This window comes from Crocodylus porosus, unplaced genomic scaffold (assembly GCF_001723895.1).
Source record: "Crocodylus porosus isolate Cpor-Errol unplaced genomic scaffold, CroPor_comp1, whole genome shotgun sequence".
Taxonomy (NCBI): Eukaryota; Metazoa; Chordata; order Crocodylia; family Crocodylidae; genus Crocodylus; species Crocodylus porosus.
Window position 1 is genome coordinate 15,624,113 of NW_017728921.1, and position 16,429 is coordinate 15,640,541.

At 48.4% G+C, this 16,429-nt stretch overlaps 1 protein-coding gene across 1 annotated transcript in view; it reads left to right on the plus strand.

Moving 5' to 3' along the window:
* Positions 1-16,429, plus strand: part of SLC25A1 (solute carrier family 25 member 1) — a 37,350-nt gene that overhangs the window by 819 nt on the left and 20,102 nt on the right. Inside the window, exon 2 of the mRNA XM_019539395.1 lies at positions 4-34. Coding sequence (XP_019394940.1) covers positions 4-34 — 31 coding nt within the window. The remainder of the gene's footprint in view (positions 1-3; positions 35-16,429) is intronic.

Here is a 16,429-nt window from a genome sequence, read left to right on the forward strand (position 1 = left end):
AAGGTGACGCACCCTGGCAAGGCCATTCTGGCAGGTGCGTGCCCGGCCCGCGGGGGGGTGAGGGAGAGAGAAGGGGGCGTGTGCGCGCGCAGGAAGGGGCAGTTTGGGGGGCGTGTGCAGGAGGCTGGGAGGTGAGGGGTTATGTGTGTGCGGGAGGGGGAAGCTTGGGGTGTGTAGGGAGGCACGTGCTGGGGCTGTGTGTGTGCAGGAGGGGGAAGTTCGGGGGATGTAGGGGTGTGTGCAGGAGGCCGGGAGGTGGGGGTTGTGTGTGCAAGAGGGAGTTGAGTGGGTGTGGGAGGGGATGCAAGAGGGAGCAGGGGAGCAAGAAGTACAGTGTGCAAGAGGGACGTTGTAGTCGAGGTGGTCCCAGGATCAGGAGAGGGCTGGGGATTTCTTATTGGACAAGCTGCAGCTGGGATCCAGTGAGACAAAAGACATTGCTGGATTTCTTCACTCTTAAGAAATCCTTGTCTCATGAAAAATAGAGCACCCACTCCCGCTGGGGAGTGGCCCCCCTGCACGCCCAGCCTGCTGTGTCAGAGGCTGTGGGAGCTTTGTGCATCGATTTGCACCGGGCATGAATAACAAGGCTTCCTGTCCAGGCTGTGGGCTGAGTCTGGCGCAAGCCAAAGTCTTCATTTAGGGCGGTGGTTTTCAACCTTTTTAAACTTGAGTCCCACCCCCCCCCACCACATGCTGGCTTTTGGCTTTCGCATATTTTTGACTACAAGAAAATACTAGAGCAGTTCTGCTGTTGCCAACCAACTCAGCTAGTCCACAACAGGTCAGAATGGTTTTAACATTGTGGATCCCAGTTTGAAATCTCTGGGTTTATCTTGTGAGCCATGGCTGCATCCCTAGCAGTGCTGACATTGTGCAGTACCCTGTAGTGCCGTGGAAAGGGTCTCAAGGCGCCCCAGGGTGCTGTGGCACCTTGGCTGAGACTCACTGGTTTAGGGTTCTAACATCGGGCAACATGCTGTGCTTACCTGGCATGGGCTAGACTTGTATCCCTACAAATATTGCCCCCCCCCCCCCCAGCAGGGCTCATTGCAACACTGGTTACTTATAAGCTTACTTAGAAGGAGGGGACTCCATTCATTGTGGTGGGGCGATGATGTGTTCAGTGCACTGCAGGCCCTTGAAGTCCCAAATAGGAGGCTTTTCCTGTTGATGAGCGAAGTTCCCAATCCACAACTAATCAATGAGGGGAATCTGAGTAAGGCCTCCTCCCGGAAGTAATGATCAGGGCACAGACCTGGCTCCTTTACTGTGATGCTTGCTTTCAGCCCCATGCTTGCTTTTTCTTTGTTTTCTCTGAGCCTTGCCTTACCTTCACTTGTTGCCTTGTTGGGGAGGGCTCATGTTTTGCATTCCAGCTCCAAAGGTGTTTGAGACCAGAATTTTTTTTTTTGTGGGGGAAGGGGAGTTGTGAATTCTTGGTGTAAACCAGTAGTGCCCAGCCTCTGGGCTGCAGGCTGAATGAGTCTCATGGGGCTGTTTTCCAGGCTGCAGGGCTCCCCATAGTGCCCTTAATTGCCACAACTTCCAGAGCGAGGGTGCTCGTCTCCTGGGCAGGTGGACGTGGTTGAATGGACAAGATGCTCTAATCTTGGGGTATTTTTGGACCTGCTCCAGAGCCATGTTCATGTTTATCAGCAGTGAAAAAGGGTGACCCAAGCTCAGCAGCAGTGCTTAGGTTTGCCTTGCACATAAGTCTAAGTTACTTATATGCAAACTACTCCTGGGCTGTTATGAGTCTCAGATAGTGCCATGTGCCACTGGAAAGGCAGTTAGTTATCCACTTGTTTGGCTGTGAGATCTCAGCTACAGACTGCAACCTTAATTTGATGATAGGCATCTCTGTCTGTCTTGCAAGACAAAGGAGTTATGGTGAGCGAGGTAAATGGTTACAGGCCGTTTTTTATAGGTTGCCTAGAATTATTTCCTCTCCTGACAGCAAGCTCTCTAAGCACAGCCTGTGGTTTCATTGAAGCAGCCTTTGTTTGTGCAAGGTCTCTGTCATGTGCCAAGTCTGCTGAGTTTCTAATGGGTAGGTAGGAAAGAGGGTAGAAAGGATGGATAAGGAAGCAAATGGGAATTGGCTCCCCTGGCTTGTCCTGCTTCACTACCTTATTGCATCCTGACTGAGGAATTGTCCCCAAAGCTGTTCTGCTGGAGTGTTTTCTCAGCTCTCATCTAGCTGCCCCTTTGTGATCGCACAAGATGAAATTCTGCAAATGCACTTTTTATTTTCCCCTTGAACACTGAATTATTCCACTAGCTCAACATCTCTCTAATATAACCCACACAAAGTGAGTGGAGTGCTGTGAGGATGAACTTGGCCTATTAATTATGTATCTGCCTACATGTCTGAGCTAAAACAAGTATGTAGTAGTGCCAGGAAAGGCTCCAAGCAAGTTTTACTAGTTATCAGGTTTCCTCTGTTAGTTTGCAGGGAAATTCCCCAAGTGGAGATCCGTATCTTCTCTCTGGACTGGCTGCTATCTTCTCTCTGGACTGGCTGTGGCAGGTTGTACACCCTTAGTACCTTTATGCATTTCCCAGCCAGTTCCCTTTCTCTGATGGCATCTTTCCTCTCTGTTCATCCTTCTGTCTGTCAGCTCTTCCTCTGTCTGACAGTAAAGCTCCAGCTTAGCTGAAGAGACTTGAGAGGAATGAGAGGGTCGAGTTGCCTATTTGTTCTTCATGCAGGGGTGGCCATCATTGCCTCCCTGCCTGTCAAGCTCTGTTTGCTGGCTCTGATCTCTGGCCCTGCTGTCAGTCAGGATGCCTCAGTTACTGTCATTTTTGTGGCACGTGCTCCATCCATCCATCCATCCTGCAGCTCGACAGGCCTGGTGGTCCCAAAACAGGGTTGTGGCATTCCCTTGGACTGGGGGTGGTCTTCTCCAGGCAGCCTGGAGGCTCTGAAAGGCCATGTGGCACAATGAATATGCGGGCGCCACAGGCATTTGCCATTTCAAACGGGCACATAAGCTTACTGCTCACAAGGGAGTCCTTGTTTTTAAATTGCTTATCCCTTTAATTTGAGAGGGTGCTGCAGTGGATCTTGACGTCCCTTGGAAGATGGTGTCTACGGTCTGCTAAGGCACAGTGTTTGCAGCTTTTGTTGCAAGGGAAGTGGGGTGTGGCTGAGGGCTTTGGTCAGGAGGAAAAGAGTGGAAGGGAGCATGAAGTTATGTACAGCCCTAGCCTGAAGCAGTCCTGCCCTCTCTCCCTCCACCCTCTCCACCCCCCTGCTTTTAGTCATCATGAAGCACAGCCTTATTGGAGTGCTGGTCCTGCCCTCACATGCTGTAAATTAAATAGGCTCCTAATGTACACACTGACCCAGCTAGCCTCGTTCTGGACCTAATTTCATTAAATAAATGGATTGTCTTCAGATAGGAATGGACATTAACTCTGCACTGTTCCTGCCAGCATGGAGCCATCGTTCCTTTACTTATGCAGGCTCAAGGGCACCTGCTTTTTGTTAAAAGTGTGTCTTGATATTTAAAGGGCTTGCCAATTAAGTGATTACTGATAAACTACCTGACTGCATTCCAGATCCTCGGACTTCAGGGGTCTGCGATGGGTTAAAAACTTTGCTCCATACTTTTCCATAATTGGAGCTTCTCTTCAAGCTACTGCCACATTGGTGGTAGTCCCACACCTCAGTTGATCTAGTCATACCAGTGCAGAAATGGTGCGACTGGGCCTGTAGCAATCTGGGCCTCTGCCAGCCTAGGGGCCAGCACTTCCCTTCTAGCACTGTGTCTGGTCTGAAGCAGTGGTGCTTGCAAATGTTCCCCGCAGGAGAGTGTACCTCATGCTATCAAGGCTGGGGCTTTTCCCTTATATTTGCTGCAATGTTTTAAAATGAAGAATGGTAACAAAGCTTAATCTTGAGCAGTCAAGAATTAATTGGAGGAAGATGCTCAAAGGGTTTTGCCCCCGCCAGGCCTTGGGGCTTACTTAGCTCCAGGAAGCTGTAGAAGAACCAGTCCCATTGCTACCTCTGCTGATCAAAGTCCTCTGCTCCCAAGGAATGGGCTGCTATGGTGCCTCGGTAACCCTTGGAGACAAGTGTCTTTACTTGTCTAACACGTACCAAGCACTTGGTTCAGCTCAAGCATTTGGTTTAAGAAACAGCTCTCAGTTGTTTTTCTTATGCTCCATCTTGATCCTTTCTTTCTCCCATGTGGCTTTCAGAGGATGTCTTCTTTCTAAAAAGAATATTTTTATCCTTTTAGAATGAGCCTCTTCCTCCTGTCAGGTTCATTTGAGAATGGCCACCTGTTTTGATATGAAAGGTTCATAGCATATTTCCCAGGTCATTGGTTTCTGACCTGAAGTCAAGAAATCAAGCTATGGGAAGCTCCAGTTGGAGCAGAGATGTCCAAGGGGGATATCAGCCAGCTCACACCTTTTATATGAAGCTTTGGTTTTAGGGTTTTATGGGGTTTTTTTGAGCGATCTCCTGGCTCAGGTTCATGCCCCTTTTGCCATCCAGTCAGGCTGAATCAAGCCAAGTGAATGTTACGTGCCCTGTGGCTGCTGAATGCCTTGTGGAAATTTTATTTTGGTCTCCATCTAGCTGGAGCACTCCCAGTTAGGGGAGGTTGCTCAGGGTGGGCTTTGCTCACTGCGGATGAGATAATTGACTTTTCTGCATTGAATACCTTTCTAGGCCATTGCCAAGGTAGTTTGGTCTAGCTCTAGCCACTTACAGATGCTACCAGCAGCCCAGGTCTAGGCAGAGGCACGTTAGCTGGAGTTTCCCCCCAACGTGATCCCAGATCATTCTTGCTCTGGGGATCCACAAAGACCTTGGGTGATGGGAGCTGTTAGTCTGCTACCTGTCAGCAGCCCTAAAGGCGATTTCTAGATGGGGATATATATATGCTGATGTGCATCAGCCAGTGCCTTCTCTCCTCTCCTATGGTGTAGAAGCTGCTGCTGCTCCAGGGCAGAGTCTCCCACTGTTAAGAGTGCTCTTCCCCGCTTGGTGAGCAGGGAACTTTTAACTATTGTTTTTGTCATCTTCTGGCATATAAAAAAGGTAATTGGGCATCCTCCCCTTCAACTGATAACTTGAAAGCATGCTTCTTACCCAGAGCAGCGGACGCAGAACGATGGTACGTCTTAACGTTTTAGGGCATGGAATTTTTTTCCTGAGCTCTCGGGCTTCCTTAGCTCCTGAGCTTCCTCCCTGTGTGCTGGGGAATGGAGCACAGTCCTGTTACGCTGGGGATTATGTGGCTGCTCCTCTTACTGGGTTAATGGCAGTCTGGAGATCAGAGTGCTCAGATTTCTTATTGTCCCTTGCAACCCCACAGGGAAAATGACAAAAAAAAGCTATCCACAGCTGAGAGATGGGGAAAGAGGGTCATAGCCTGGCTTTCATATTGCCATATATGCATATTCATATTTCATATTGCTGTTGATGTTTCTGGGCTCGGATGCAGCCTTAAACAGTCAAGCAAAGAAAGGCTGGCCAATCCACAAATCAAACTGCTGCATAGGCTGAGGAGAGGCAGCCCGTTTCCATGGGAAGCCCTGTTTTGCGAGCGGTGGGAAGGGATCAGATAGCTGAGAAGCAGTAGATGGCTGATGGTGGGGCAAGAGCAGTGTTTCTGGAGCAAGTGTTACTGAGTTGGATTCTCCACTGTACTTAAAACTGGCCTGAAGGGGTTATAAAGCCAGAGGCTCTTGCTGGCTTGAGGAGTTCCCTAATGCAGAAGAGTCCCTTGCTATCAGGCAGTTTCCCTTGTCATTTCCCTCAGTGGATTTACAGGTTTCCCTCACTTTATGCTGTACACGAACTCCTGGAAAATGGCACATAACTCAGATTCGCATAAAGGGAACCCACTTTACAATGTAACAAATAGGGATAGGTTCCAAGACCTCAACTGTACTGGCCCTCAGACCCATTCCTATCATTTTTACAAGACACTTTTGGTACTCATCAACAACAGTACACACAAGCACAGGATGGTAGTTAATGTTTAATTGGTGTGGAGAGGGAGGTGATGGACCTGGGAAAGGGGTAGGAGATAAGCTAGCAGGATGCTTAGAAGCCATAATGGGGATAACAGCTGTAGAAACACGTGTTGCAGACAACTAGTGAGGAGCATGGATCTACCCAGGAGACTGTTTTTGGTGCGTCACTCCCACAATGCACTGCACAAAGCCACTGGCTGCGGGCTTCCACCACACAGATTGCATAAGAGTGACTTTATCTTGCATATAACAAACTTTTGGTATAAAAAAGCCTCATCTCATAAGAACAAATTCATGCATACAATACCTGCATAAAGCAAGGGAAACCTGTATTGTCAAGTTCCTGTAAGCCTTGGTTCATCACCTAGCCTAAGAACCATAGCTCATTTTCATTTTGGAGCAGGCCTGAGGCTGCTCCAGACTGCTGGGCATGTGGCTAGCAGAAAACCAACCTCATTATTTATCAGGGACTTGCAGCCCAGCTGGGCCAGCCCTAATTCGTTGGTGCCTTGTTAGCTGTGTATTGAACAGTGTATGGGTGTGGACAGGAGGGTGGGAGGCTCACCAGAATCTGTACATGTATTCAGTTAAATTTTTCACACTCCTGATGCTCTACTTTGTATTCTACAGGCCAGCTCTTTCCTTGTGCTTATTATATAAGTTGTTTGGAACCAGCCATCACTCTTCCTTGAGTTAATCAGCACCTCTAGCTGACAGTTTGGTGATGTTTACAAGCATCTTTCTACCTTACTCTTTCTACTCCCCCTCCCCCCTTCTCTGGAGGGCTTTGCATTGTGCATGTAAATGATTTCATCCTGTCAGCTGGGATTCATTTTGTAATCTCTTCATCCTTGGACCTGATTTATCAGCAAAGTCTTGGGGGCCATTGATGCACTGGTTTCTGTGGATCTTCCCTGTTGAGGACTTAAATCAAGCAGCTTGGGGAAGGTTTTGTTTGACACAACTGAAAAGGTAGTTGGGGGGGGGGGTGAGTGAGGTTCAGCTCCCAGGTTTTGGGTCTGCACATCTGACTCAGAAGGGAGGTGAGTTAGGCAAGGTGGTGTGTGTTCTCGGGGCTCTTATTGCATTTTCCTCCTGTCCTGACTCCCTAAGCTGGAAAAGACCCTCAGCTAGAGCAGACTCCCTGCTAGCATTTTGCACTGCATCAGTTGGCTAGACCCCTGTGGTTTGCAGATCAACTGTTTGCATGGAGGTGCTTAGTGGAGCTACAACAAAGCAGTGTATCATTAGGTGTCTGCTTACTGGTATAGGCCTTCTGCACCGGGCATTGGCTGCTAGATGAACAAAGTATCTCCTGTAAAATATCACCCCAGTCTCCTCCTTGCTCTCTTAGTTTCAGTGCAATGCTTGCTAGCAGTGTTAACCCCTTCCTTAGGGTGGTTGGTACTTACTTGTTCCCCAGGTGGACTGAACTCACGGGAGCATGTGTTGCAAGACTGGCCTCGCTAATGCAGTGCGTTTTGGTAGCAGGCCAAGGACAGAGTCCAGGTCAGCACTGAGGCATGTTGGCAGGGAACTTGGAGGAAGCGTGTCCTGCTGATGTGCTCTCCTGGCTCTGCAGAGAAGGGCAGCTGTCATCCACACTACAGTTCACCCACAAATAGAAATGGGTTTGGTGTCGAGGGTGGGATGAATGTATCGGGCTCATCTGCAAGGCCTTAGGAAGATGTGTTTTTCTTTATGGAGGAAAAGTTGTTTTCTGAGGAGATGTATTCATCCACTATTTGCAGCAGATTTGTATCCCACTTTCTTCTGCTCTTGCCTAAAGACCGCTTTATCATATGGGCGGGAGAAGAGGGCAGAACCTAGCAGCTCGAACCTAATCTGCCTTTTACACTTGAGAAATTATTTGGATATTTTCAGGGACCTTAATTCTGGAACTGGGGTTTGGTTCCTTGTCACTCCTTCCCCCCCTGCTCCCCCCCCCCCGAACCTTGTCAGCACTGTCAGCCTTTCAAAGGCAGTAGTACATTATCGTAAGCACTCAAGTATATCTTCACCTTGTGTACTGGGCTTGACAGTGGGCTTGACAAACTGTGAAGGAGAAATCTGAGCTGAAGGCAGATGCAATGGACTCCTGTAGATGCCCTGGTTAGACAGCGCATCAAAGCAGAATCGATTTAATCAAGTCTGCTGGAGTATGGAAATTACTGCACTCCAGCTGACTCTAGCATCGTGTATCAGCATCCTCATGCTGAAACATGGCAGTGGGGTGCTTTGAGCTAAAGCTGGTTCAATGAGCTTTAGTTCAAAGGGCCCACCGCCATGTTTCAGCATGGGGGATGCTAATGCACGTGATGCCTGGGCGCTTTTAATTAGCACAGCTTGCTAATTAACCCCCCACTTGCCTCCCAGAGCATATTGGGCATTTTTTACATCACTTTTAGTGAAGGAAAATAGCTTTTGTACAAGTTGTCTCTGTTCTCTTAAGTCTGCTCTAGTCTCAAACCCCTTTCTAGAGTCAGGAATGCAACAGTCAGGCAATAAATCATTTGAGCACTCTTTTTCTTTTGTGTTGCATGCTTTCAAGCAGTTCCCGTTCAAATAAGGATTCCATGCCAGCTTGGCACTGCCCAGGGCTGACCTGGAATCCCACAATAGCAGCTGGTTCCTTTCCCTCTTGCTGAGAGGTAGGAAGCAGGAGGAGAATAAAAAGTCCTCCTGTTTGCTGGTACACACAAGGAAAGTGTCAGAACTGCCTTTGAGCCTTCTGATATTGTGGCTGTTACACTGACCCTTTTCTTACCTGGGAGTAAAATAATGTGCTGCATTATCAGCACATTCAAACCTTAATGAAAAGAAAATGTGAGCCAACCAGTTGCAAAAGGACAGTTTGTTGAGGCAGGGACATTTCTGGTAAAGCTGGGTACAAATTACTCGATGCCAGTCCATGGTGTTATCTGTCCTTGTTTACACAGGGTTATTTGACTAGCCTGACAACATAGCATACAGAATGGGCAAAGCTAATATTTGTCATTCTGTATAGTCCCCAAATACCTGATGGAAGGACTTCATTCTCTCCCAACTATATGATCTTACGTATGCAGCTATGTTCAAAGATATTTACGAGTGAGACTGATGAAATCAGTGTCTAGTACTGTCCTTGCCTGATGATGTCTGATAAGAGGTGATCCATCTAATCCATGATGCGTGTGACTAGATGGCCAGATCTTTTCTGAGGAGACTGTGGTAGAGAGGCTAGCTCTTCCCTCTTTTTTAGCAGTAAACACAATTTACTTGGCCATCTACTCTTAAGAGAGAAAAAATGCCGTTGCTACCTGGGTACAGTCCTTCCTGTCCCTTAGTTCCTTTACATATAATGGTCCAGTATTTGTTTCCTCTAAAGGGAACAGTATTTTGGCTGCAAGTTAGTGAGGCAGTGGGTGTGTTGTCAGAGTTGCCTCACACAAGAAAGTGAATACAGTTTTGCTGCTGATTTAGGTACAGCTCATTCTGCTCCTTGTCTGCATAATACCTGGTAAATAACTGTTGGTGAAATGAACCAGAAGAACTTCATAATCACAAGCCCTGTGTTGAAATATCAGGTCCTTTGAGGACAACGGCAAAACTCCCATTTACTTCAGTGGAGCCAGGATTACATCTCTGCAGCTCCACAAGGCATCGTCTGTAGTGTGTATACCTGTGGTATCACTGTAGCCAAAGCTGTCCCTGGGGTATGGTGAACTGGGGCAATAGCCCCAGGTACCATGCTTTCTGGGGGGCACTCTGGAACCGGGCAGAGCAGCCATGGCCCCTCTGGGGCATGCCTGGAGCTGGTGGCTCAGCCCCGTGCTGCGGAAGAAGCACAGAGATCCCCGCCCCCCTTCGTAACCATTCAAGGTTAGCAAAGCCGCCTGGCATTGCCAGAGACCGGCAGCCTTGCAACCTACTCTCATGTAAACATAACCTACCACTTGTGCAGCATTTGAGTGATGCTGGGGGGGTGGGACTTATGGCCAAGCCTTTTCCAGTAGTAGGGACTTCAGGTTTGGTGGCAGTTCATAGTTGGGGGCCAGGCTGCTAATCTGTTGTAAAGAGCAGGAAAGTACTCCTTTCCTTCAGCCCTGTACTTCATGACTGACAACTTAGCTCATTTGACTTCAACCTTGAAAATAATTCCTCTGGCCTAAAACAAACCCTGTGAAATCCAAAGCTGAATAGTGCTTTTGTTTGGAAGTTAAGGATGTGCATATATGTTACAACTCGCGCTAAGAGTAGAAGCTCTCTTATGCTCTCAATTATGGAGTTGCAATCATGGTTCCCTGCTTTGGTTTCCTTTTCCAGGTGATCTCTTGTCCTTTGTGCGAATCGCTTGGCTTTTTCAACATTAATCTTTTGTGGATGGACTTCTCAAGACAGCTTGTTAATCCAGGGAAAGAGAGTGTATATGCATAACTAGATGACCCAGAGGATTGTTGTAATGGTATAGAGTGACCTATCCCTCATTTTATTTTATTTTTTTCTGCCGGGTGTAGGGGTCTCTTTCAAAGAGAACTCCCCGACCTGCTGATGTGCTAAGTATTCTAATCATTTGCTAGTGCCCAGTAATGAGTCAAACCAGGCATTTAATCCTGACCGTACAAACCCTTCATAGTCAGCAGCAAGAAGGAAGCATTAAGCCACTTATGAGCAGGGGTTGGTTCTTGTATAAAGCTTGGATTAAGCGTTGTGCTTGGGTGTCTTTGCCACTAGGGTCCCTGTGGCTCAGAAACCCATGTACAGTCATAGCCTTTCTCACTTCTGTGCTGTAGGCTGAACTCAATTTAAGCAGAGGCTGAAGTTTATTGGCCTTCAGGGCTATGTGTGGAATACATGTGTGTGTGCAACTAGCACAGTGACTGAATTGAGATGGTTTAATTGGAGGGCCCTTGACAGGGTCACATATAGGCAATTGAATCAAATGCTTACTCTGTGGGTCACATGTCCAAAGGCCACTGAATTGGATTTATACCACCCATTAATTTAATTTAAAAAAATCAAATGTCCTAGGTGCACACTGTCATGGTTCACATGAGCGTTGCCTGGAGAAAAGGCTGAGCTCTGGCTGGAAAAAAGAATCCATTTCCAGCCCCTCTTTTCCAGTCAGTGTGTCAGAGGTCTGAAGACCTGTCATAGAGCAACTCTTGGGGAGTTTTATAAAAAAAACAAACAAACCCCACAACAAAAAAACCAAAACAGCCTGCTCCCCCCAAAAACAAACAAAAAACAAACCAACCCCATTCTGGCAAAACAAAAAGCTTTCAGCTTTTTGTCATAAAATGTAAGGTTCCCAGGGGGAGCACTTCTTTTCCCATGTGGCTTTGATTCTGTGAATGTCTTGGGATCTTGTTCATTAACCACTTTCATCCCAGGGCATTGCAGACTTAACCAGAAACAGGCTGAAAGCTGTCTGTCCACCTCCTCTTCTCCCTGCCTCAACACAGAGCTCCACACTTGGGCTGGGGTAGAATGGGAATCCCTTCCATTGTTGGATGCCATCAACTGTCCCAGCTCCTGACTTGATGCTTGCCAGGGTGGGCAAACTGTGACCTTCCCTGAAGGACGTTCCCTCTTCTTTGGCTCCAGTTAGTGATTGAGAGCTTGGCTCAGAGTCCAGGCTGTGCACTCTCCCTCCCTCCTGCTTGCTCTTTCACCTCCTTCGTGATTTAGTGAAGAGTTGACTCTGTTGCTGCTGACTCTAGTGTTGCAAGAAATAAATCTATGGGTTAAAGTCCAGGCAAACAGGTTGTGAAGCTCTCTGCACTCCCCCAGGGGAGGGAGCAGGTATTTAAATGGCTGTCCAGGTTGTGTTCTGTCTTAGGCACAGCGCCACAATATTTGCATGAAATATCAGTCCCTGCATAAATAAAATGGCTCATGCTGAGGGCGGGTGGGGTTGTTGGTGCACAAGGGATTTTAAGGATCATTTTAAAACATTATCTTATTTTTAGTTTTTTTCCAGTGAATGTTTTGACCTGGGGCTCAGTTAGTGACATGTGCCCTATTATAGTTGGAGGTATCAGAATTGCTTGACCCAATAAAGAATGGACCCCTTAAGTGGTGTGCGTGTGTGTGTGTGTGTGTGTGTGTCTTGTCTTTTTCTTAAATGCAGTATGGAACTTGCCTGCCTGAATTTAGCTGAGGCCTGCAGTGCCTGAAATTCATTACCAGGTGAAGGCTGTTCAGGGACCTCTATGTAATATGTGAGTTGTCACCTTAGTCCAAATCTTAGCAGATCGGTGCTCTTCTCCTCACCCTCTCCACTGCCATCGTCAGCGCTCGCGTCTCTTGGGAATCCTATGTTCTGCTTGGTGTGTTATGTGCACTTGGGTGTGCGTACATGTGTACACAAGGGTCAATTTGCAGAGGCTTGTACTACAGCTGCCCATGCCATCTGTGTTCATGGGGTCAGCAGACCGCAGGGCTGCTAATCCAGGATCCTTCCCTAGCAGTGCCTTTGGGGAAACTTATGCTAATGGATTTAAAAGAAAATAAAGCTGTTCTGCATAAACCTGTTCTGTGGTAAAGATGTCCTTGTGATTATACACAGCATTGGAAGCAGTTCACGCTTTACAGGTGGTTGGCATGACTGAGAACAGCCCACTCCTGGACTATACAGCACAGTTGGTTTCAGGGGGTAATGAGGAATGGCTGACACTTCCTCTTTACTTGCCGCTTTCATGTGCACTGTTCAGTGTGAAGATGCATCCCCTTTCTCTACAGCATGGCCTGTAGCAGGGGCAGGCAACTATTTCAGGTGGAGGGCCGCTTACTGAATTTTGGCAAGCCATTGAGGGCGGCATGACAGGCAGCCAGGGCAGATAAATATTAATTTTCTGAATCTTTTAGGGGCCCCACGGGCTGGATAAAATGCCCTGGCGGGCTTCATTTTGCACACTCCTGGCCTAGAGGCCAGCCCTGGACCCAGCACTCAGTTGGAGGAAGTAGGCATACCCATGGTGTCTGTAGCATGTCTGTAGAGTTCTTCTGGGTATTGTCATATCTGGTCAGACCTGTGGTCCTTCTGATCTGACATCCTGCTGTTAGCAGTGACCCATACCACGTGTTTGAGGCAGAGGTGTCTGGAATCCTAGGAATGGATGATGGTAAAACAACCTGATTATATTAGAAAACGTCTCCCCAGCCCTCTCCGTGTCAGAGGTTGCCTTCTATCCTGCAGCACAAAGGCTGATATCGCTTTGTTTTGCCCTGCCTAATGCAACTCCGGATGATCTCTCCCTAGCCAGAGGAGCGTGTAGCCCTTTGGGAATCCTATTTAATGTTCTAACTTTATTTTGTAACAAGGACTGCAGTATCTTTTTGTGCTTCTTTGTGTGACTAGGCCTCATTCCTGCCCCCTGTTGACATCCAGCCCAACACGTGTGCAGTAGAGCTGTCACAGCTCCTTTCTTTGGGGGCTCCTTACTTCTGTGAAGGTCCTTAATAAGGAAAGCAAGAAGTCCCTCTCCCCGCTCCTTATTTACCAGCTCTCTGCTCCCTTATAAAGAACTGGTAGGACCTGACAAGGGGCATATGTATACATTGCATGGTTCTTCTGCTGTCTGCTTTATCTGAGACATGTAAGGACATTGTAAAACTTCATTCTGACCTTTGAACCAGGCCCTGCTTGGTGGGGTGGGGAAACAGCAGCAGGCCTGGTGAGTGTCTGAAACATGCCACAGCCCTACATAGCATTTCACAGGCTCCATATGGGGTGGGGTGATCTGCAGCTTGGGTTGCTTAAGGGTGTGAAAAACAATTTTTGCCCACGCTGGCCAAGGAAAACGTGCTTGGCACTCTTCCTTGTTGCAGCTTGGCTGTACTATTGGTAGGCTGCAAAAGGGAGCTCTGCGTGGGTGGATGCAAGGCCGTAGCAGCTTCGGCATCTCTGCATCTGCTTCTGCTATTGATTTGCCTGCCTCTACCTTGAGTGCTGTTTTTCCCCCGGCAGTTCTGTATGTTTTTCAGATGTTTTCCTTGATGCTTGGCTCCTGGAGGTGCCAAGTCAGCAGCCTGGCTTTCAGGCTGTGAAGGGAGACCCTAGCTACAGAGCTGAGCAGGAGAAGGGTGGGCTGTGGGGGTGCCTGGTGAGGGCAGGATGCCTGACTGATCTGTGTAGGAGTCTGAAATCGTTTGAGCAAAGGGAAATGTGCAGGTATTTGGACTTGAGGGCTCCCTGTCTGTTCAACTTCTTCTTGAGCTTTTCCCTATGAAGGGGGATGAGCAGTGGTGATGCAATGGCCTAAGGCTTGTCCCAGAATGTATTGCAGACTTCCCATTGCTCGTGTGTTGTCACTCCTCCAGAGCTTGACTAGGGGCCATGCCTCACAAGGTGGTGCCCCCCCCCATAGCAGACTGGCTCTGAAAGACTTGTTTGCTGGGTACAGCAGCTGTACCCAGCCTGGGGCTGAGCACTTCTAACATTGAAAGTGCTCTGTGGACAGTTAGTCTTCATGACCTTCCCATGAACTGGGAAAGCATGACCCTCTGACACAGCAAGTGGCCCGTGCAGTATGGGGGGGAGTTGGGCCAACACAGACAAAATGGCAGAGACTTACAGGGGAGTGTGCTCAGTAGCTGTCCCTGGCCTTGCACTTCTTCATTTCCACAGAAAAATGGACACCCAGGCTATTAGCTGCCAATCCTAGCAGCAGCTAAAAGCCTGGCTGTGTGAGCCTTTTGCTTAGGGGCCCTTCAGAGTAAAGGCTTGGGTGTTGGGGTGGTCTCCCAGGGTGCTATTGCCCCAGGGTGGTTTAGGTGTCTTTGTTTTGCCGGTTTTCCCACGCAGGTGGGGCTCGGATTGCAGTGCAGTGGGAGGAGGAAGCTCTGCTGCCTGAGGGGAGATGCAGCTCTTTGCCTCCTGAGAGCTTTCATCCAGTCCTCTCCACCCACTGAGTTTGCTGAGCTCCTATGGAGCAGGCCTGCAATTAGCTGGCCCGCTGCACTGCCTGCTGTTCCTCATTTCCCTCTGGATGCCGTCAGCAGTTTATAATCTCAAGCGGGTGTTGGAGGCAGGGTTTGTGGCTGCTCATGATGATAAAGCAGGATATACGCCTTGAGACACAGATGCAAGAACATGCTCAGTTATGAAGTGCGTTTTCCGTATGTTTAAAGGCATCCCAGCAGTCTCAAAATGTAAACTTTCCCCACTTTGCTCATCCTCCTGCTGTTGCTGAAAAAAGCCAAGTGTCAGTGTTAGCAACTGGGTGCTAGCCAGAGCTGACCTTTAGTTTGTCCAGTCCTGAGTAGTGGAGCAAGGCCTGATGATGGGCTTTAAGCAGGCACCCTACAGCAAGGCTTTGATGCACAGAGCTGCTGTGTGTGCTCGCTGTTCAGGACAGGGGGTTTTATTGCCCACAGGAGAATTGCAAGGCATTGGGACTAAATTCTGCTTAGTAACACTAGTACAAATCCACAGGTGACCTGCACTCTTGTAATTGGGCCAGAATCTGGCCCGTGTTTTAAATGCTGTGGCAGATGCTCTTAAAAGTGACATTCCCCTGAAGCACCCAGGCCAGGCTGGGAATGTAGAAGGTGCGGCAGCAAGGAGCTAGTTAAAAGCAGATGTCCTACAGGTCTCAAAAAAGCCTGCTCATCTTGCCAGCTCTGTCCGGCTGCAGCTCTTCCCTTCCCATGGTTGGCCTTTTAATGTCATTCTTGCAATTCAGAAGGCATCAGCTAGTGGCCCTGACTGTCTGGGAACAGATGATTCACAACTCTTAAAATGTACGAGATAAAAAAGCATTGCATTGTAGGAGAGGCTGAAAAGGTGACCTTGACCATGCAGTCTGCCTTGTCTGTGGGTGTAGTGGATGCCATTGAAGTGCAGCGAGCCTGTGGCTCCTAGCAGCTCTCTGGCACCGCGGAGCTCCATTAGCTACTCTGCTTATTTATTGACTGCTGAGCTAATCAGTGCCAGCAGGACTGTTGTTCTCTGTATTATGCTGAAAGTTGGGTCTTAACCAAAGCTACTGAAGCTCTAGGCTCTGTTAGAGTGAAAAATGAGCTTATCCTCCTGGGGTCCAGGATGAGCATTTGCATCCTCACACTAGACTGATGGAAAGGGGAAATTGATGGTGTTTTTTTGAAGGGGGGCAGAGGGAGAAGGAAGTGGGGTGGGTGTTTCAGAGACCTTGGTCCTATTTGTGGCCATGCTGTTGACTTGCTGTGTGACCCTGGGTGACTTGCATCCTCTTTCTGTCTTGTCTGTAAAGTGGGAATGTTTGCGGCTTGAATGCTCTGAATGTAGAGGCCCATCAGAGCTCGGGTATCTATCCCTCACTAGGAAGGTGTGTTCACTTTAGTGCAAAGCCCCATTGGATGAAGCAGCTCTAGCAGATGGGAGGAAGCAGGGGATTCTCATCTTGCAATATGCAGGGTACTTGTCAGCTTTCCCATGCTGACTGTAAAGGGGGGTGGGGAT